At 34.8% G+C, this 23,457-nt stretch overlaps 2 protein-coding genes across 3 annotated transcripts in view; one reads left to right on the top strand and one right to left on the bottom strand.

Annotated features, from left to right (window-relative positions):
- Positions 1-1,056: 1,056 nt before the first annotated feature.
- LOC138311132 (protein PALS2-like) lies at positions 1,057-9,536 on the top strand. Its single transcript, XM_069252592.1, has 4 exons — positions 1,057-1,286; positions 1,623-1,749; positions 7,681-7,713; positions 8,173-9,536. The coding sequence occupies exons 1-2, from the start codon at positions 1,098-1,100 to the stop codon at positions 1,743-1,745; spliced, it is 312 nt and encodes a 103-aa protein (XP_069108693.1). The 5' UTR covers positions 1,057-1,097; the 3' UTR covers positions 1,746-1,749; positions 7,681-7,713; positions 8,173-9,536.
- An 8,323-nt stretch (positions 9,537-17,859) lies between these two features.
- LOC138310411 (low-density lipoprotein receptor-related protein 8-like) overlaps positions 17,860-23,457 on the bottom strand; it is a 102,399-nt gene continuing 96,801 nt past the window's right edge. Inside the window, exons 4-6 of one of the 2 annotated variants that reach the window (XR_011206419.1) lie at positions 22,320-23,403; positions 20,490-20,611; positions 17,860-19,334 (exon numbers count right to left, since the gene is read on the bottom strand). Coding sequence is in view for 1 of the 2 variants with exons in the window: in XM_069251624.1 (XP_069107725.1) it covers positions 23,198-23,403 (206 nt within the window). In the remaining variant the exon portion in view is untranslated. Of the gene's footprint in view, positions 19,335-20,489; positions 20,612-21,431; positions 23,404-23,457 lie in introns of those variants that run through there. The other variant, XM_069251624.1, reaches the window with a different exon arrangement.

Raw genomic sequence — 23,457 nt, 5'->3', positions numbered from 1 at the left:
ATTTCAACAAACAATGGTTTCTACCTGCACAGTAAGCCAAAAAATTCAAATATAATCAAAAGCGAAAAAAATAGAAAAACCAACCACCATTCCTGTATATTTTCAGTTCTTCATTTAATTCAAAGTCATTAAAGTGATGAAGCCCAAAAACTGAAGCGGGGCCAAGGGGACCTCTATTTTATTGTAGGGAATGGTGGGGTTGGGTTTAGGTGGGTTTTTTTATTTTTTTTAGAAATAACTTGGTTTATTGAAAACAGAGTAAACAGTATATTATACTAAAAATTTAAATCCAATGCCAAGCAATAATCTCTGGATATTATTAGATCAAGCTGTGACATTTATTATTTCTTTCTCTTTATTTTACAACAACTGTCTCATTTATTATAATCATCTTCAGTTTTTTCAGAGTCATTCACAATGTAGCTATTATGTATATCAAAAAGTTATTTGATAGGCTGGAAAATAAAAGGTACGTGTCAAAGCAACACAATTTTACGGTATGATGTAATACAACTACGATCAATTTAGGAGTAAATGTGGTGTAATGATTTCTTATTAGTTTCTCTCTGCGTTTGACCAATCTGTGCACAGTGATATTTATTACATATTATTTTAGCTCCTTTAGAAATCAATATATTTGGAGTTATGTCCCTTCATTAATGTCTCAATCTTTTGTTCCATATTTGCTGGAATTATGTCCCCTGCTTCGTGGCCTACATGACCAATGTATATACTGATAAACATGCTAATGTTTATACTGATTGCAGGTAATTACACCTGCAATCTACCTTCATGACTTACCTGTAATTACATTTGATGCCTACCTATATTATTTACCTGTAATTACTTTGATGTCTACCTGTATTAATTTACCTGTAATTACATTACATGCCTACCTGTTTTATTTACCTGTAATTACTTTGATGTCTACCTGTATTAATTTACCTGTAATTACATTTGATGCCTACCTGTTTTATTTACCTGTAATTACTTTGATGTCTACCTGTATTAATTTACCTGTAATTACATTACATGCCTACCTGAATTATTTACCTGTAATTACACCTGATTATCTATCTACAGATACTTGTCGAGAAATGAGGGAAGGTGAGGTAAATGGTAAAGGGTATTTTTTTACGGATCGCGAGACGATGGAGGACGACATCAAAGCAGGCCTCTATCTGGAGTACGGAGAATATAACGGCAATCTGTATGGAACAAAAATAGACTCAATAAACCATGTGACAAATGCGGGGAAAATGTGTGTGCTTGATGTCAACCCCACGGTAAGATTTTAGACTCATTTGTTTCCACTCATGTTCTGTTTGTTGTGTTAGCTTTCTGAAAAGTATCATACAGTTTGAGATATTTGACAAACAGTTCTGTTTATAATGTTCAAATATATTTGAATTAAAAACGTATTTAATTTTGATATTTTTGTCTATATCAGATAAATTCTGTTAATAAAATTACATTTTTCATATTTTTTTTAATCAGCTAAATGAAGTTGTGTCATGTGATTCTCGATAATTTTACTTGGTCAATGTTTTTTCTCAGGTTAATAAAACCATATGTTGACCTTATCAAAATGCTACGATAATTGTATTATTATTTTACTACAGTCGCTGAAAATCCTGAAGACGGCCGAGTTTATGCCATTTTGTGTGTTCATAGCAGCGCCCAGTGCTGAAGCTCTGAAACGCATGTACGACCTGGGACGACAGAAAGGCCATTGTGGTCCGTAGAGGGGTTAGTAACATTAACGATATTTATACATCATTTCTCAACAAAAATGTGTCGGGGCCCAGTTTCATGAACATTCCTTAAATTTAAGGAATTCCTTAACTTAACATTTCCATAGGAAATCATTACAGATTTTAAGGAAGAGCTCCTTAAGATTTTTTCCCTTAACTTTTGTGATACTTTTCTATGGGGAAATTTAAGTTAAGGATCCCTCAAAGTTCGGGAATGTTCATGAAACTGGACCCTGTTTGGCCTCTTCATCTCTACCTGTGGTAATTAGCTAGGAGCTCGCTACAGACAAATCTAGTGTTTGGATTTTGTCATGAGCCCCAGAGATTTTAAACCTGATGTCATGCGACCAAATCAGTCTAGCATCCTAGTAGAGCAATAGTATCTGGTAGCATCCTCTGTTCTGGTTGAGTGATGGTCTGGACACTTAAGATGTAGATTGCTTTGTAATCCCGGTCTGAAATCAGCTTGGTAGTACCACATACAGTTTCACCTGTCTCTAGAGATAACCCATGTTGGTTTTAGCTGTGAGATATTTTTCTGTCAAACCTTTGAGGTATGACAGGTTGTTCATGTTTTTTTTTTTATAATTTTTTTATTTTTGAAATCATTTTCATTTTTACAGACAATACAGACAAAGACAATTAATTTAACATCATAAACACAAAAACAAAAGTATTTCATTTGTATCAATTTTACATGACATTCACATTTATACTTTTACACATACAAACACACACCCTCACACATATACCAAAGAGTTTACTTAAATTATTATATACATTCAAAGGTTTCCATACACCCACATTCGTTCAGACATACATGACATTTATAAGAGGTTAAGAAAGATAGGTTAGAGAGGAAAAAGTTGTATAGGAGGATAGAGTTGAGATGTGGAAATATGTATTTTTTATTTAATGGTATCATGTGAATGACTGAAACAATGGAACACCATGTGCAACACTGGTATGTCAGTTCTAATGTTCGTTTTTTAATGTAAATGTTTTCATTGTTACTCTCTATATATGTTCTAATCACGTCTGTCTATATTTTTTTTCATGATCTGTCATCTAGAATCTTTCTGTCTCTTTTTCTCTTCCTCAACTTCTTACCTTTACCCTTGAGATGTGGAATACATTTTCAGATTTTTGATAACGGATGAGTAATATCACTATATTATCTGTAAACTGTCAGGGCCTAGGTGACTTTACGAAAAGAAAAGACATATTTTCATACCTTAAAAGTAAAAATCACAATATCTTTTGTATCCAAGACACACATTTTACTGTAGATTTAGAAAATCAGATAAGGTCTGAATGGGGTTATGAATGTTTTTTCAATTCTTACAAATCCAATGCCAGAGGTGTCGCCCATTCTATTTTAACAACAATTTTGAATTTAAGTTTAAGAAAATTAAGAAGGATCATACTGGAAACTTTTTAGCGTTAGAGATAGAAATTGACTCTGTAAGTATGACTCTGATAACATTATATGGACCAAATAAAGATGAACCAAATTTCTATAACACTATATCAGAAACACTTGATGAATTTGGAAATATAATGTCTATTATTTGTGGAGATTTTAATCTGGTTCTCAATCCTCACCTTGATTACGATAAGACAAATAAAACTGTGAACAATCCACAAGCTCGAGATAAGGTATTAAATATAATTGATGAATACAATCTGATAGATATTTTCAGGGAATACCATCCAAACCAAAAAAGATATACATGGAGAAAATTAAACCCTCTGAAACAATCAAGATTAGATTTATTTTTTGGTAAGTGAAGGTTTGTTATCTTTTGTCACCTCCTCTTCTGTAGAACCTAGTTACAGATCAGATCACTCTATTGTAAAGTTAGTATTGAAATTAAATGAATTTAAAAGAGGAAGGGGTCTTTGGAAGTTCAATAACTCTCTTCTTTATGATACAGAATATGTTCAATTGATTAATAAGGTTATTACAGACACTAAAAAAGATTATTGTCTTCCTGTTTACAATCAAAATGCTATTGATGACATAGATGATTCAATTTTACAGTTTAATATAGATGAACAATTATTCTTGGAAACTCTGTTAATGAACATTAGAGGTAAAACTATCTCCTTCTCTTCCCATAAAAAAACCCAAAGAAATTTAAAAGAAAATAAACTGATACAGACCATACAAGATTTAGAAAACAGTGAAGATACTGATATTTTAGAAATAGAAGACAAAAAGAAAGAATTAGAAGCTATTCGGTCATATAAATTAAAAGGTAGTGTGATAAGATCTAAAGTTAAGTGGGAGGAAGAGGGAGAAAAACCTACCAGATACTTTTTAAACTTAGAAAATAGAAACTTTGTTTCTAAAATAATTCCCAAAATACAAAAAGAAGATGGAACAGTAATAGATAAACAAGTAGACATCTTGGAAAATACCAAACAGTTTTTATGAAAATCTCTATAAAGAGAACAAACATATAAATAATGTTGATCTGGATAATTACCTAAATTTCCCTGATCTACCAAAACTTACAGAGTCAGAGTCACAGTCTCTAGAAGGGGAGATCACTCTCACAGAAGCAAGCTATTTTTTAAAAAACATGAAGAATAACAAAAGTCCAGGATCAGATGGTTTCACAGTAGAGTTTTTTTAAATTTTTTTGGAACAAAATTGGTAAATTTGTAGTTCGATCTTTAAATTTTGGTTTTTCAAAGGAAGAATTATCAGTAACCCAGCGGCAAGGAATTATTACATGCATACCAAAAGGTGATAAACCAAGACATTTTTTGAAAAATTGGCGTCCAATCTCTTTGCTGAATATCACATATAAAATTGCCTCTGGGGTGATCTCTTACAGAATGAGAAGTGTTTTAGATAAACTTATAAGTCACGATCAAACTGGGTTTTTTATCAGGGAGATATATTGGTGAAAAATACACGTCTACTGTATGATATTATGAAATTCACTGAAGATAATGATATTCCTGGTATGATTCTAATGATCGATTTTGAAAAAGCATTCGACTCCGTGTCTTGGAATTACATTCGGAAAGTTCTAAGTTTTTTTGGCTTTGGTAGTGATATTTTAAGATGGTTTAATACTCTACATAACAATGTTACATCTGCAATTAATCAAGGTGGAAATCTTTCTCAATTTTTCGATATAAAACGATCTTGTCGTCAAGGTGACCCAATAGCTCCCTATATTTTTATTCTTTGCGCAGAAGTATTAGCAATTCGACTAAAAAAAAAAAATTGAATATAAATGGAATCATAACAGAGAACTTTGATATTCTCACATCACAATATGCTGATGATACCTTTCTCACATTAGATGGGTCTGAGAAATCACTTCGTGAGACTCTAACAGAACTAACTTCTTTCCAAAAAATATCTGGTCTAAAAATGAATGTAGACAAAACTGAAATAATTTGGATTGGTAGTATGAAATACAGTAACGAAAGGATGCTTCCGGAATTCAACTTTAATTGGGGAAAAAACTAAATTTACGCTACTTGGGATTGACTTTGATATAAATCTGGATAATATACCAAAACTAAATTTTGACAAAAAAATTGTTAAACTAAAAAGTCTGATCAGCTCCTGGAAAAAAAGGAAACTGACTCCTATTGGTAAAATTCATATCATAAAATCACTAATGATTTCTCAATTTAACCACTTATTCATATCTCTTCCCAACCCAAGTGAAAAGGTTATAAAAGAAATAAATACAATTTTATTTGAATTTTTATGGGATGGTAAAACAGACAAAGTTAAAAGAGCCAATATCGTTCAAGAATATTTTAATGGTGGCTTGAAAAATGGTAAATTTAAATGCTTTTATTAATTCCCTTAAATTAGGTTGGATCAGGAGATTATACACCTGCGAAGGGAAATGGAAATCTATTTTTAAAGGAACACATTGATTTTGATTTACTATTAAATGTTGGTGGTGAATATATTTTAAGATGTATTAACCTTTGTACAAATGAATTTTGGAAAGATACTTTTAAAGCCTGGTATAAAGTGAACAGTTCCAAAGAAGTTAAAGATTTACAAAATAAATCCTTTTTAACAGAAAGTATCTGGCATAACAAAAACATAACTGTTGGTGGTAAACCCGTTTTCTACAGGGCTTGGTATAGATTAGGAGTTCACACAATTGCTGATCTTCTGAAAGATCAAATAAACATAAATTTTTACTCTTTTGAAGAATTTTTACAAAAATATGATAATTTACACACCAACTTCCTTCAATTTCAAGGACTAATATCTGCTGTTCGTAAACGTCTGCCTAACCCTCAGCCACAAAATCTATTACCACTTATACGTCCATATGTTCCCCTAAATATACAGATTTTCTTTTCAAATATAAAAAAAATTCAAAATTTCTATATGCTATTCTTAATAAGTCAGAAACTGAACCTACAGGTAAGCAGAAATGGCAAGAAGAATTTTTATTAGATGAAGAAGAGTGGAAGCATATTTATAACATTCCTTTTAAAGTAACAAAAAACACTAAACTTCAATGGCTTCAGTTTCGTATTTCTCATTATATTCTGACCACCAATTCAAAATTATTTAAGTATAGTTATAGTAGCTAGCCCTATGTGTACTTTCTGTAATTCAGAGAGAGAAACAATAATTCATTTAATGTGGGAATGTCGAGAAGTACAAAATCTATTGCAAAACTTTGAAACTATTTTAGATGCTCTTTATATTCCTTTTTCAATTAACAAACAATCCTTTCTTCTTGGTCTTACAACTAACAACCTTAATGCACCAGTTGATAATGTTATACTTTTAATCATTAAACAATACATTTACAGAACAAGATGTTTTCATAAAACCTTAAATATAAACACATTGGCAAAAAATATAAAAGAATATTATAATATTCACAGACACATATCAAATGGTCAAAATGATTTTTTGAAAGCAAAATTTATAAAAAGTTGGAGTAAGTGGACACCGTTTTATACAATTTGATATATGAACTCTTTTTACGAAAATAAATTAAGAACCAAGGATAATTAATTTTAAATCCTCATTTTGTTGTTCATGTTAACGTTCAAGACAGCAAGTACAGGAAAAATACAACATTTTTCGATGCATTCAATACCGTTACATTCTGCGTCATGAATTAACGTCGTGTAATAGTGCCATGCATTGTTGATGACGTCATCAAAATTGACGTATTGTCATCAGACTAACGAGTTCATGCTGCAGTGAGAATGCCATTTTGATTCCCACCTCATCCTTTTCTGTAACAGTATTTCTCTCATACCTACGTGTCTAATACTGGCTGGTCCAGGGCAATACACTCACGTCTCCTGAGGCTGTATTGCATGGCTACCCATGCAATAAAGCCTCGTGACGTCACGGCGTCAACAAAATCTCTATTTCCCCGGTAAAATTTTGAACATTTTTTTTCACAAATATGACTGGTTTTACTATAAAGGATGCAGACAACAGAATTTGTTATGAAAATATCACATAATTTTTCATGTATGGAAAATTGACTTCCAGTCGTCGATTTCTTCGAATTTATTTCAAAATGACAGGATAATATAGATGTAAAATTGCAATAAAACATCAAGGTATGAAAGAAAAATACTTATTAAAAAATTATATTATTTGGGAGAAATATCAATTGCCATTCAGTCATGGACTTATAACAATGTGTGTCAAAAACAACAAAATTTCACCCTTGCGGGAATTCATGAATGTCCAACCTTTATCAAGAATTCATGAATTACCCCTCGCTTTGTGATCATGATCTTGTTGTCATACCCCCAAAGCAAGGAAATATTCTATTATTCAGCTCATAGAAAATTAAACAAGAGATATCTACATATGTTAGCCGAATTGAATGGTTCTCACCAAAACCATCCTGATATCTAAACATATTACTCATGATTTGTTTTCTTTTACCAGAAATCTGGAGCTGGAAAGGTGGACTTAAAAACAGTAAGTATCGATATATTACTGTGAAGAGTTCGGTCATTAATTAATGTGATGGACCATGTGGTTTATAGTTGTGAAAGTTCAGTTCAAAGTCATGGGGTTAAAATAAGGAGTCATTGAAATTTCACATAATGTAACCCAATTTATTTTGACGGCAACTTAATTTTGCATTTTTATAACTATGACTTTTTAATTACAATTTAATTTCGCGATCTAGATTTCCATTTCACCTGTATTTGATTTATATTTCAAATCAGTAAAATTTTATCACATGCGAAAAATAAGTTTTTGTATTTGATACATTTATATTTTCACTATTTTGGATCACTCACAAAATACCTGAAATTTAATTGGGCGAGAAAAATATGTTGGATTGCAGTTCTACGTCCAGTTTTGTCCTAGCAAAAACACAGAACACAAATGTATTTCTTTGTTTTTACTGAATGTATTGTTTTAATCTAGGATGACGACTATCGCAAGGCTGTGGAGGAGAGCGCCCAGATCGAACGAGTTTACAAAGGTCTGTTTGACATGACGATAGTCAATGACAGTTTCGAGGATGCTTACAAACAACTGAGAATGGCACTCAATGACCTCGGCACGGAGTCGCAGTGGGTTCCCATCAACTGGGTATACTGAAGGGTTAAAGGTCACAGAGGGTCAGGGAAAATTCTGCTTAAGCAATGCTTGGTGAACATTAAATGTGGATTGGAGCGAGCCATGCAGCAAGTTTGACCAGTATTCCCAGCAATATGTCGCCAGAAAAAGGTTTCCCTTGAATGACCTTGACCTATCCATGGTCACCACACGACACGAGCCAATTATCACATGTTTGCCTTATTCACCCAGGACAGAACGGCCAGATTTGTACTACATCTAATTCTGTTGAGAGAGAGAAAAAATCTTTTCATCAAATTATGCATTAAATTATTGTTTTAACTCTTTGACCCCTGAAACTTTATAAGGAAGTTCCTATGTGTCTTCAGGGGTCGCAGGAGTTGGTTTTATCTGATTGTATAACAGATTGGAAATTTTCATTTTTGGTTGTTCAATGACATTCAATTCTTAACTTAAATTTTACACTTTGGGAATCTTATTACTGTGTAAATTGTATGTATCGGCTTCCTGTTGAGGTATAACTACTTACGCCCCTGAATAACAGTCAACTGCTGTAAACAAATTTATTTCATATTGCAATCAAATTTGCGTCATTCATAGGCAATTACAATTAACAAATTTAAAGTATATCGCCATGAAGATGTTTCACCTACAAGAACTACCATTTAAACTGTAATTTAATAGTGATAATTAATTGGTAAGAAAATGAAAATTTGTTAGGCCGCCGTCACAATAAGTTGGTTTTCAGTTTTTTTAGAAATTGCTTATTTATTATAAAATTACAATCATGTAAAATTGAATGTGAAATGTTCAAAGTAAAAGTTGTGTATAGGAATTGTTAAGCAGTTTGTGATATTCTGTGTTTTCAGAGTTATCTGCCCTTGTAGGTTAGGTATTGATTATAATGTCATGCGTTTGAGCATAAAGTCATAGTATTAAGATAAAACGATGTGAGTTTCTCTCACAAAATAATGACATCATAATGAATACCTACCCACAAGGGAGCTAACTCTTAATATTCAAAGACAAAATACGGTTTTGATTGAACTCTTTCGCAGTAATAATTTTTGCGAAACCCCTTGCACCGTAAAATTAATTAGTATGCGCAAATAAGTTTGTTCACAGTATTTTTTCAATTAGTAGTTGTAAGATCATATAACCTTGTTGACATTCAATATTCTTAAATTAAAATTGAATGATTAATTGTGATAAAATTGAATGATTAATTGTGATAATTAATATGAGTATTGTTTTGAAATTAATTTCTGATAAAGGAAAAATCATTTGTGATGAATTGTAAATCTGCATGTTTGATTAACATGGCGCAAATTTAAAGTTCTAGTGCGCAGTATGGAAGATAGTTTAATGCTTAAAGTGAATAGTCGGGCAAAGAAAACCAGTCTAAATGCGTTCATTGGCCTTCCAAAAGTTCTCACATATTAATAGGATGGTCAAGTTCTGCTTAGTTTCGCAGTTCTGACCATTAAAGTAAAGAAAAGTTGAAAGCATTGAAATCGAGGCTGCATGGAAATGTAACCACAGACGTTAGTGAGCCGGGAGGACGTTTTAGAATTCCCATACTTTAAATTAATTTTTCGTACGCAGACAGATTTTGACGAGAGATTTTATTTTTCTATTTCATAAGAAATAATACTGGATACATTCACACCATTTCACCAACTTTAGCCATCCTTGCCCGACTGTTCACTTTAAATCACTCACTTTCAATTTATCTAGCAAAATATCTAATAATTATTTATTAAGAAAACTAAAACGAAGAAAATAATATAGATAGCTATGAATAATTAAGAAAAACAAGAAACAAGAAATTATATCTTTATTACATTGTATTTATTAAACTTCAATGAAGAAAAGACATAATCAAGAAACGATTCATAGTTGTATGAATGCATTAAAACAGATGCGATAGTCAGTTTTTCATCAACCATGGCAAATTTTGCATTCAATGTTGATAAAGAGCTTGGTACTATAACCCTATAAAATTGAAAAAAAATATAACTAAATATTAGCTAGTAGACGAGAAATGGATGAGAAGATCAAGGAAATATATGCACCATTATTTCATTGAATTCGGAGACTGTTTATTTGTAATTTATAAGTGTTTATATTTTAAAAAATCAAACTTTCATAAACATATAGAGTTAGAGGCAAGCATGTGGTTAGAAAATGTTTTGATTTTTGGGGTAAAAAATATACACCAAATATTAACTAGGACGTTCAGTATTCCGAACAAGAGGCCCATGGGCCTTAACGGTCACCTGAGTTAGAATACATAATGAAACAAATAATGAAACAAATTAAAGACATATAAACACTATATGCTGGGCCTTGAGGTTGGTCAGTGATTTATAAATTTGACCTTTTTAGACTATGAAGAGTATTTGCTTCCATCAAACCTGTGAACTTAGAGGTATTTTTTGAAATTTTAATCAATTTGACCCTGTTTGGTCCTGCCCCTCTGGTCCCCCAGGGGGTCATCAAGGACGGATATGGATGTTAAAATGCTATATCTTAGGCTAATAATTCTAATCAAGTTTGACTAATTTCCTACGAAAATTGGGCAAATAATGTTCACAAAAAGGTTTTTACTATATAAACTAAAGTAAACTTGACCCCTCCCCAGGGGGGTAACGTGAGACCCCAAGATCATATAATTCACAGTTTTTATAAAACACCTGAAGACCTTTCCATCTATAATTATTTGATTCTACTATATCCAGAATTTTAGAAGATTTTTGAAGTTTTAGCCTATTTGACCCTTTTTAGCCCCCCCCCCCTGCCCCCAAGGGGTCAGCCAGGACCAATGTGGATATGATATTAAAATGCTATCTCAGGCTAATAATTCTAACCAAGTTTGACTCATTTCCTATGAAAATTGAGCAAAAAATGCTCATTAATGTGTTTTTCCTATATAAACTATAGTAAACTTTACCCCCCTCCCCAAGAGGAAACAGGAGACCCCAGGGTCATATAATTTACAATTTTTATAAACAAACTTTAAGACCTTTTCATATCTATAAAGTGTATTTGACCATTTCCAGAATTTTAAAAGAATATTTTTGAAGTTTTTAGCCTATTTGACCTTTTTTTGGCCCCGCCCCTCTGTTCCCAGGGGGTCGGCCAGAACCAATGTGGAAATGATATTAAAATGCTATATCAGGCTAATAATTCTAACCAAGTTTGACTCCTTTCCAATGAAAATTGAGCAAAAAATGCTCATAAATGTGTTTTCCCTATATAAACTATAGTAAACTTGACCCCCTCCCCAGGGGGAAACGTGAGACCCCCAGGGTCATATAATTCACAATTTTTGTAAGGACCTTAAGACCTTTCTATTTATGAAAAGTATTTGATTCTACCATATCCAGAATTTCAGAAGAAGATTTTTGAAGTTTTAGCCTATTTGACCCCTTTTGACCCCCCCCTAAGGGCCCTGGGGGTCAGTTATAGAAAATTTGTTAATAGGATTAAATGGCCATCTCATACTGATAATTCTGACAACATTTGACTCATTTCCTATTACAAATGACCAAATAATGCGCAAAAATGTGTTTTCTCAATATAAAGTATTGTAAATTTAACCCCCTCCCCAGGGGGAAACTAGAGACCCCAGGGTCATATAATTCACAATTTTTGTAAAGGACCTTAAGACCTTTCTATCTATGAAAAGTATTTGATTCTACCACATCTGTGAGTAGAGAGAAGAAGATTTTTGAAATTTTACTCAATTTTACCCCTTTTGGCCCCTCCCACAGCCCCCTGGGGGGTGGGGACCATATAATTCACAATTTTGATTGGCCTTATGCCTTAGAAGGTTTGTGCGAAATTTCATTGAAATTGCTTCAGCAGTTTTGGAGAAGAAGTCGAAAATGTAAATTGTTTACGGACATACGACGGACGACGCACGACGGACGACGGACGACGGACGACGCACGACGCACGACGACGGACAAAAGGCGATTAGAATAGGTCACTTGAGACTTCGTCTCAGGTGACCTAATAAAGTTTAAACTGATAGTGAAGATTTGTCTGTGCTTTTGCTTTCTTAATTGTTTTTTTATTATAAAAAGTGCTTTGGTCTGATTGGAAGTTACATAGAAACTGTCTTAATGGGGTTTTATTTAAATCAGAGGACATTGTACCTGGTAGATATTTATACTCCAATTAACTCATTCACCCCTGAAAACACATTTAGACTCGTCTAAATCAAACGCTAGACCAGTCCATTATGAAATCTCAGGGTTGAATGAGTTAATCAATAACATTTTACTGCAGAAATTCATATTAAAAGGCAAGTGCTGACTGTCTGGTCATATTATAATATGGTCGACTCAATTAATTTATAGACTAGTGACCCAATTTTCATTCTTCTGGTTGACCTAATTTAATTTTGTTGACCTAATTTTATCAGGTTGTACTAATCTCATTCCATTGACGTTTTTTTCTGTCCTGTTGATTTGAATGTTATTTTGTTTTTCTGTTGAGATTCCGATGTTATGAAATAACCTTACACGATGATATACTGTACTGTCAGCCATTTTATTTTTGCGATTTACAAATTTTTGCGCAATTTCGTACGATCATAGAGCTTGAATGTTAATTCAAATGTTTCATGACTAATTGTACAGATGGTAGACATGATCGTCTGATAATCAGTAAGAGAACCAAGTCTGCTCATGAAGTTTTGCTTTTGCGATTTTGTTAAAAATGAAGAAGAAACTCTATTTTGTGTACACAAATATAAAAATGGTTTCCGGTATAGTTAAACGTTATATATACTTGTTAACTTGGGAAGAGTCCTCAGTCCTGTTCAATGCTTAATCCTATCCATACTTAGTATTTTACAACAAATAATGCCTTGGTCAGCGCTTAAATTGAAACCAATATGAAAGCTATTTCATATTGTTTGGAATTTTCTTTCAAAACATTCTGAACAGTTACCACTCAGGTTTATTTACATTCGTTTCCATTTCTTCATGGATATTTTTTCCTGATAATGAATTGTATATTTGGCATTTAATATAAGGATAATATATATAATAACTTACATAAATTGTCTATGGTTTTGTTGATATGTCCAGCTTTGCCAAATATCTTGTTGATATATTGTTAACCAGCTTCTTTTTGATGTGTCTTAATTTTGAGATTTTATGCGTAGTGACTCCTTCACGTCAATTTAATTCGTGATTTCTTGACTCACCTTAAAATGCATGAAACGTACATTTTCGTGACATTTATTTTCAAAATTTTCAAATTCCAGTGAATTACGCCAAATTTAATAGCACACAAAAATTAGTTGATTTAAAGTACGTAATTATCAAAATAATTTTGTGATAATTAGCATTGAAATCTCAATATCACAAGACACAAATATTAAGAAACAAAATATGCAACAATCTATGGGTGAAAATACTTTTTGCGAAACTATGATGAAAACACTAATTAATGAATTGTCAACATCTCACTTCTAAGCCATGCTAGTTAAATAATTTCTTGTATACACCAGCAAAATAATGTATGAGCTTTCTTGTTTGTCGAAAGTGTCAATGGTTGGATCGGATTTGTTTATGAAATATCAGACCATGTGGTTTTTTTGTTAAGAAATGCACATGACCATATATAACTACACTGTAAAGTGCTTTGAGTTTGCAGCATCAATATTTCGTGGTTTCACATTTCCGTCTTTGCATATTACAGAGTTACTTCCCTTGGTAGGTATTCATTCTTATTGTTTTGTGAGCGAAACTCGCTCGTTTTCTCTAATGTAATATGATATATGACTGGAGCCCAACTTTCAGTGTTTGTTTCAACATCTTCTGTCTAAAGATTTGTAGTTCGAATACTTCTTTTTCCCATCCAGGATCAGATTTCATCATCAATGTATTATTGGCCCCAAGACAAATCTGTGTTTGTCACGAGTTTCTGTTATATATTACCGTAAACCAACTTATATTCGTGCTGAATTTTCTGACATTTCTCAGGCAATATAAAATCTTGAAAATAAATGGCCTTGAATTTGCTCGCAACATATGCAAAATAAAAACGATATTTGACCGAATAATCGTGGCCGTGAAATTAAGTTGGTTCTTTCAATCTTTCCCGTCCAATCAGACATTCTATATGATAGGCTGAGTACAGAATAAATATATACATGAACTTTAACCTTTGTTTGGGGTCAAGGATTAGAGGTCACATTGTTTTGTTGGTATATAGAGTGTATATTTTATTAATAAACCTGTAGATTAAATATATATATTTTTGTGATCACTTTCACTTTCCATCATAGGATGGAATATTCATCATCATGGTGCATATATACTTAATGTATAACATGTATCACATTGTGGTTAGAAATTTACCTGTATACATGTATATATATACCTAATGTATAACACATATCACATTTTTGTTAGAAATTTACTTGCATACATGTATATAGTGGAGAAGACAATGCGCTGTAAATAAATAATTTTACTAGATTTTTTTCATTGTGTATTTTTATACCTTTATACCATCATCCGAGGGATCTTATGATGTCCACCATTGATAAATATTTATCAGTAAAATTAAAATAAGAAATGGAAGATGGTTATTTTCTCTGCTTCTCTCATCTTTTTATTAATAAAATTAAACTTAAATATGCAATATTTATGGGAATTATCCTTCATTTCTTTCTCAGTGGTAACAATTAAACATCAATTGTCAAAATCAAAGATGGCTGCAATTTGGCTATGTTTTCCTTATTCCTCCCAAAATACCATATAAACAACTAAGAAACAAGATATAAATCAGCGACCAGGTCTTGCCATACCGTGTCTTTATGGTTACCACATTACAGGTCTGCGACCCAGTCTCGCCATACCGTATCTTTATGGTTACCACATTACAGGTCTGCGACCCGGTCTGGCCATACCGTATCTTTATGGTTACCACATTACAGGTCAGCGACCTGGTCTCGCCATACCATATCTTTATGGTTACCATATTACAGGTCAGCGACCAGGTCTCTCCATACCATATCTTTATGGTTACCACATTACAGGTCAGCGACCCGGTCTCGCCATACCGTATCTTTATGGTTACCACATTACAGGTCAGCAACCGGTCTCTCCATACCGTGTCTTTATGGTTACCACATTACAGGTCAGCGACCTTAGCTCGCCATACCGTATCTTTATGGTTACCACATTACAGGTCAGAGACTAGGACTTGCCATACCGTGTCTTTATGGTTACCACTCTACAGGTCAGCGACCCGGTCTCGCCATACCGTATCTTTATGGTTACCACATTACAGGTCAGCGACCAGGTCTCACCATACCGTATATTTATGGTTACCACATTACAGGTCAGCAACCGGTCTCGCCATACCGTATCTTTATGGTTACCACATTACAGGTCAGAGACCAGGTCTCACCATACCATATCTTTTGATATGGTTACCACATTACAGGTCAGCGACCAGGACTCGCCATACCGTAATCTTTATGGTTACCACATTACAGGTCAGCGACCAGGACTCGCCATACCGTGTCTTTATGGTTACCACACAACTGACCAATTGCCAGGCAGTATGAAGCCACGCTTCTTGCTCGCATATGCTACAATGTTTCCATTCAATATCGGAGCAAACACCGTAGCATATCTGTACATACCACACAATAAATTCATCTTCTGATAGAGACACTGCCATGCCGATTTCTACAGAAAATTCAAGTGTGCTCATACAAGTAAGCAATGGCGACAATGAGTCCTCGGTGAGAACTGGTCACCTGCCAGTATATAGAATTTGAGAAGGCTCCATTTATGTAATTCTTTCAGAGGAATACAATGTAACAGTGACAAACCTTAACTATCAAAATCCAAGATGACTGCCTGTCAATCATCTTGTTGACGGATCAGTCCCATCATTTATTATGGATAATACTATAACCAAAGGGAAGTGTACATGTGATATTTCAGACATATCTCCTCTGTACTTTCTAAGAAAATAGTGGTAACAAGACTAATTCAAAGAAGAATAGCCAAATGGATGACAGATAATTTGAATAGATAAAAATACCATTGTATGAAGTTTCAACAAAATCTACCAATTTGTTCTGAAGTTATCATCAGTAAACCAACATCCAGACAGACAGATGGACAAACAGACAAATGGAGAGACAGATGGAGAGATATCCAGACAGATGGATAGATGTACAGACAGACAGATGGAGGGATAGACATACAGACAGATGTATAGACAGATGGAGAGATATCCAGACAGATGGACAGACAGAGGGACGGACAGATGGACAAAAGTACACAGACAGATGGATATATCATGACCATACAGTATGTACAGACAGACAGATGTACATATGTACAGACAAGCAGATGTACATATGTACAGACAGACAGTTAGATGTACACAGAATTACAGATGCACAGACATACAGATGGACTGACAGAGATGGACAGACAGATGTACACAGATCAACAGATGGACAGATATCCAAGCAGACAGATGTATACAGACAAATGTAAAGACAGATGGACAGACAAACAGACAGTTGGGTCAGAGAAAGTTTTAAATGACAGCTTCAGGGTCCCTTATCAATATTCTATCAATTTCAGACTAATTTACTTGGAGATTGAAAGTTGTGGTAGGGGGGTACTTTTATGCAGAATAAAAAGTACCCCCTATTGCCCTGGGATGGGAATGAGCTCGGTTGGGTCAAAGAAAGTTTTAAATGGACAGCTTTAGGGTCACTTATCAATATTCTATCAATTTCAGACTAATTTACTTGAAGATTGAACTTTTTTGATAGGGGGGGGGGGTACTTTTTATGCAGAAGAAAAAGTAACACCCCCCCCCCACCAGGACAGAACAGTGCTTGTGTTTTAGTGACCTCATAGTCATTGTATGTGTATATGATTGTCTCTGATCAAAATTTGTTGAAATAGACCAAACAAAAGTAAAAAAAAAAAAAAAAAAATCCCTGGGGGTGGGGATTTCTCAGTTTGGAATAACTGCCACCCTCAGTTCTGCTCTAACTAAATTCAAATATTTTGAGACAAAATATATTAAATATGAACAATTTCAGTAGGGGGTACATTTTATGCAAGAGGGGTATGTTTTGGTAGGGGTATAAAAAGTATCCGGATACTTTTTATGCAGGAGGTACATTTTTATGCATGACACCGGTAACAATTACTGATATATCTTATTTATTTGATTTAATTACATAAATTTCCAAAGGTGAATTGATGATAATTATATAAAGTTGTGTTTTTTTATTCAAAGTATCAGTTGATTCAATTATTAATGACGTGCCCGGAATCAAAAGAAATAAGCAAATTCGTAAAATTTCCATCCCCCGCTTTCAGGACATATTGTAGGTAAACATTATTGAGGTTAGGTTTAACCTTGGTTGAAACATAAAAAAATAAACTGAAGTCTTATTCGGAAGTAAGACATTTAACTTTGTTTACCAAGTTTGAAAAAAATCAGTAATATTTATTGCAGTTATTGTACAGAAGTGACAGAAAATGATTTTTTTTATCAAATCAAAGGGCCATAACTCTGCTAATTAAAATGACATTTGTAGTAAATTAAAGGGCCATAACTCTGGAAAATAACATCCACTGAAAGAGTTAAACGAACCTGGCCAGGCACTTAAGGCATTCAACCTTGTTACCAAGTTTGAAGAAAATTGGTTAATATTTATTACAGTTATATTACGGAAATGGCAGAAACTGACTTCTTTATAATTTAAGCAAAGGGCCATAACTCCGCTAAATAACGTCCGTTGAAAGTCGCGATTGAACTTGGCTGAGTCCTTGTTACTAAGTTTGAAGAAAATTGGTGTACATTTGTTACACTTATTGCACGGAAATGGCAGAAAATGAAATGTTTTGGAGATAGCGGGGGATAATAATTGAACATGTAACACATGCTTTTCGGATAGTAAATACATAGTAAAGGTGACCATATGTGACCACTTTTCATTTAGTTGATTAAACAAATTACGCAATGCATTATGGATACCAGGTAAGTAGATGGTGTCTAATGTTTGTTCATTTCCTTACATAATGATTGACTCGACATGCACAAGTGTCCCGATAACTTGAACACGCTTTTTCATTAGTGGGCAGTTTTATGAAGACTTATTAGAATCACGGCAAATGCGGCCCATGGTCCCAGGGGTTAGTAAGGGACAGTGAGAATAATACCTGGGACCGAAGATGGACGGACCCAGGACCAGACAGACAGACCCCTGAGGACCAGACAGACCCAAGAACAGACAGACCCTGGACCAGGACGAAAGGGACCCAGGACAAGATCTTCCCAAGACCAATTGAACCCAGGACCAGACAAACTCAGGTCCAGACGAACTCAGGACCAGACAGGCTACATGGACCAGACTGACCCAAGATCAGACTGACCATTGAGACAAGACCAGACAGACATAGAACCAGACAGACCCAGAATCAGAACTAAACACACCCAAGACAAGATCATCCCAAGACCTGACTAACCTGAGACCACAACCAGACTGACCAAGGAACAGATGTACCCAGGACTAGACAGACTCGGGACCAGAAAGATCCAGGACCAGATAGACCCAGAAACAGACGGACACAGGACCAGACTATACAAAACAAGACAAACCCAGGGCCAGATGGACCCAGGAACAGATGGATCCAGGATCAGACATATCCAGGACCAGACGGACCCAGGACCAGACAGATTCAGGACCAGATGTATTCAGGACCAGATGGACTCGGGACCAGATAGACCCAGAACAAGACAGACCCAGGACAAGACAGACCCATGACCAAGACTTAACGGACCCTTGACAAGATCTCCCAAGACCAAACATTTAAATATTTGAACATTTCTATGGTGTACTAACCTTTGGGTTTACGGTGTGTTCCTTTGCCCTTTCACATTCTTACACTGCTGTGCACAGTATGTTCCCCGTCGATCACACTCGTCAACGTCTGTGAAATAATTAAGATACACAATTATTACAAATCTTTGGGGACCAATATAATGAAATCACTTCATTATAAACATAGTTTGTTATATACATATTATAGGAATCCTGACACTCATCAACGTCTGTGAAATAACAACGGTTCATACATGTATTAAACTCTGCTTCAATATTTATAACCACTGTTACTCAACAGAAATTATTTATGTATATAAAGCAGATGGTGATCTTGTAGCATAGACAATTTAAGAAATATACGTTGGAGTATGGGGTATACTTTGATTACCAAAATCTCAGAATTTTCTGTCAAAACTCACTTTTACAAACTTTGCATCAATATTTCTAACTAATGTTCTGTAGTTTGATCAAAACAGGATTTGTGATCATTGACTATATATCTCACCTTCACAGGATTTGGTATCATTGAATATATAACTCACCTACACAGGATTTAGTATCATTGACTGTATAACTCACCTTCACAGGATTTAGTATCATTGACTGTATAACTCACCTTCACAGGATTTAGTATTATTGACTGTATAACTCAACTTCACAGGATTTGTGATCGTTGACTGTATAACTCACCTACACAGGATTTGTGATCGTTGACTGTATGACTCACCTTCACAGGATTTAGTATTGTTGACTGTATAACTCACCTACACAGGATTTGTGATCGTTGACTGTATAACTCACCTTCACAGGATTTAGTATTGTTGACTGTATAACTCACCTACACAGGATTTGTGATCGTTGACTGTATAACTCACCTACACAGGATTTGGTATCATGACTGTATAACTCACCTTCACAGGATTTGGTATCGTTGACTGTATAACTCACATTCAGAGGATTTGGTATTGTTGACTGTATAACTCACCTTCACAGGATTTGGTATCCTTGACTGTATAACTCACCTTCACAGGATTTGGTATCAATGACCATATGACTCACCTTCACAGGAATTGGGAAACGATGACTGTATAACTCACCTTCACAGGATTTGGTATCGTTGACCATGTACTCACCTTCACAGGATTTGGGATCGATGCAGGATTCGGTTTCATTGACTGTATAACTCACCTACACAGGATTCGGTTTCATTGACTGTATAACTCACCTACACAGGATTTGGTATCATTGACCATGCACTCACCTTCATAGCGATCTTGAACCCCTCCTGACAGGAACAGTAGTATCCACTGTCACTGAGATCTGTACAGGTCTGGGAACATCCGCCATTGTTTACTGAACAGTTCATATTTCCTGACAGTTTATCTACAACAAATGAATTTCAGAATACCACAGTTCACAAATACATTGAAATGTTTACACAATAGTTCACATTTACCATTCATCTTTAATTGACATATGTAAGCACCTTGCTAGAAATGCCTGTTTTATGCAACTGTACCCGCATCCATATGAAAATTTTGCCGACATCTTAACTAAAACAAATTAAACAGATGCATGCAGTTCAATCCTAAGACTGCCTCTCTCGTCAGACGCATCCTCACAGTCCATGATGGCGTTACACACTTTTGTAGCATCAGTAAATTGAGGATTGGCACATTGCTACTGATCTGTGGAGCACTTGGCTGGTCTAGGGGTACCTGTTTAGAGATGTCAAGGGGTCAGGCAAACCTGTCTATAAACACCAACTATATACAGAGGTCAGTCCAACCTGTTTATAGAGATCAACTGTATACAGAGGTCAGTCAAACCTGTCTTTAAATACTAACTGTTGTAGGTCAAAGGGTCAGTCCAACCTGTCTATAAAGACTAACTGTATACAGAGGTCAGTCAAACCTGTCATTAAAGACTAACTGTTACAGGTCAAGGGGTCAGTCCAACCGGTCTATAAAGACTAACTGTGAAGAGAGGTCAAGAGGTCAATTAAACCTGTATATAAAGACCAATTGTGTGGAGAGGTCAAGAGGTCAATTAAACATTTCTATAAAGATCAACTGTGTGGAGAGGTTAGTTAAACCTGTATGTAAAGACCATTGACTGTGTAGAGGTAAAGAGGTGAATTAAACCTGTCTATAAAGACCAACTGTGTTGAGGTCAAGTGGTCAGTTATACCTGTCTATAATACCATCTAAGAAACCACACAATAGCCAGTAAAACTTGATCCTCTGGTAAAATTGTGTTTAAATTAGACATTTGGGAACAAAAGTTTTATTTGTCCTGTTAATAAGTGGTCCATATGTCAGTTTTTACAGTGTAATTGCTTATTTCAGAGAAACCATCTTAATAAAAAACAAAAAAATGGTCAATCCAATATGTTTAGCAGTAAGAGTATGAATGCATCAAAATATCTGTACAAAGCTGTCATTTTTATTATAGAGAAGATTTGTAAACTGATAAATACTGTAAAACATTAACTCATCTTCATGTACGATTAAGTTTTGTGTATTATGGGAGCTTTTAAGGTCACTTACATATTTTCTATCAATTTCGGTCACTTGCATATTCTTTATCAATTTCAGACTAATTCACTTGAAGATTGAATAAAAAGTAACCCCTCCCCCTGCCTCTGGGGTAGGACAGTGATATATTACGTGATCTAATGGCCAGTGTATGTGTCAAATAATTTTAAAGTACATGTTATGTATGACACCGGTCCGATGATCAGTCTGTACTTTGGTCCAGAGATTACAGTGTTATTTCACAATCTTCACCACTACAGGTGATTTATCATCTTCCCCTAATTTTAAACAGTATACAAGTTCTTGTTTGTTTTGAATTACAATCTTCTATTGCATTTTTTCAAATATTAAAATAACAAATTCTATAATCTTAATTTTTACCAAACACCAAATAATTACAAAATACTTCCAAAAGTCATTGAAACAGTGCATGACCATGTATTGACACAACCCTGGCCCAGAAAAATAATCGGTCATGATAACTTCAATTATGTACCACACATGTTCGGGTTTTCGTCTTACCCATCTTTACAATCCTCGTCCAAGTCACACACCCAGCAATGAATGAGCTAGCGGCCATTCACACACACAAAGTTCTCGGTGCCACAGGTGTGGTTAAGTGGCACACACGACTTGCCGTCCTCTCCTAGCTGGTCGGGGTTTGATCCCCGGTATGGGCATGAAAAGGTCACAGGTCACCTGCCCGTCCACGTGGGTTTTCTCAAGGCAATCCGGTTTCCTCCCACTCTAAGACCCCTCGCACGCTTACATCCGGGCCATCGAAAGTGATTTGTATAAGTTGTTTCGCAATCAATGTAAAATAAATAAAGTTTATATTAAACCTGTCTTTAAAGACCATTGACTGTGTAGAGAGGTAAAGAGGTAAATTTAACCTGTCAATAAAGACCAACTGTGAAGAGAGGTCAAAGGGTTAGTCCAACCTGTATATAAAGACCAATTGTGTAGAGAGGTCAAGGGGTCAGTCCTACCTGTTTATAAAGACCAGCTGTGAAGAGAGGTCAAGAGATAAATAAAACCTGTCTATAAAGACCAACTGTGTAGAGAGGTCAAGAGGTCAATTAAACATGTCTATAAAGACCAACTGTGTGGAGAGGTCAGTTAAACCTGTATGTAAAGACCAATTGTATAGAGAGGTCAAGTGGTCAGTTAGACCTGTCTATAAGACCACCTAAGAAACCACACAATAGCCAGTAAAACTTGATACTCTGGTAAAATTGTGTTTAAATTAGACATTTGGGAACAAACGTTTTATTTGTCTTGTTAATAAGTGGTCCATATGTCAGTTTTTACAGTGTAATTGCTTATTTCAGAGAAACCATCTTAATAAAAAAAATGGTCAATCCAATATGTTTAGCAGTAAGAGTATGAATGCATCAAAATATCTGTACAAAGCTGTCAATCCTCGTCCGAGTCACACTACCAGCAATGACTGAGATAGCGGCAATTCACACACACAAAGTTCTCGGTGCCACAGGTGGTTGAGTGGCACACACGACTTGCCGTCCTCTCCTAACGTCAGACCGATGGCATTACACTGACACTCCGCCTTACCGTCGGGAGCTGGGTGACAGCTGTGGACACAGCCTCCATTGTAGATCTGACAGGGGCTGGCGGTACCTGAGGATCATCAAAATAATAAATAATTATATGAGATCACAGAGGGATCTTGAT

Source organism: Argopecten irradians, chromosome 16 (assembly GCF_041381155.1).
Source record: "Argopecten irradians isolate NY chromosome 16, Ai_NY, whole genome shotgun sequence".
NCBI classification, from domain to species: Eukaryota; Metazoa; Mollusca; class Bivalvia; order Pectinida; family Pectinidae; genus Argopecten; species Argopecten irradians.
The sequence above is the reverse complement of the archived record's forward strand: the minus strand, read 5'-3'. Positions and strand labels throughout refer to the sequence as shown.

Excerpts from the sequence above, each read along its gene's own strand:
- LOC138311132 (XM_069252592.1), top strand. The coding sequence starts at position 1,098 with ATGAGGGAAGGTGAGGTAAATGGTAAAGGGTATTTTTTTACGGATCGC. Across the intron at positions 1,287-1,622 it reads TGCTTGATGTCAACCCCACG|TCGCTGAAAATCCTGAAGAC; the intron begins GTAAGATTTTAG and ends ATTTTACTACAG.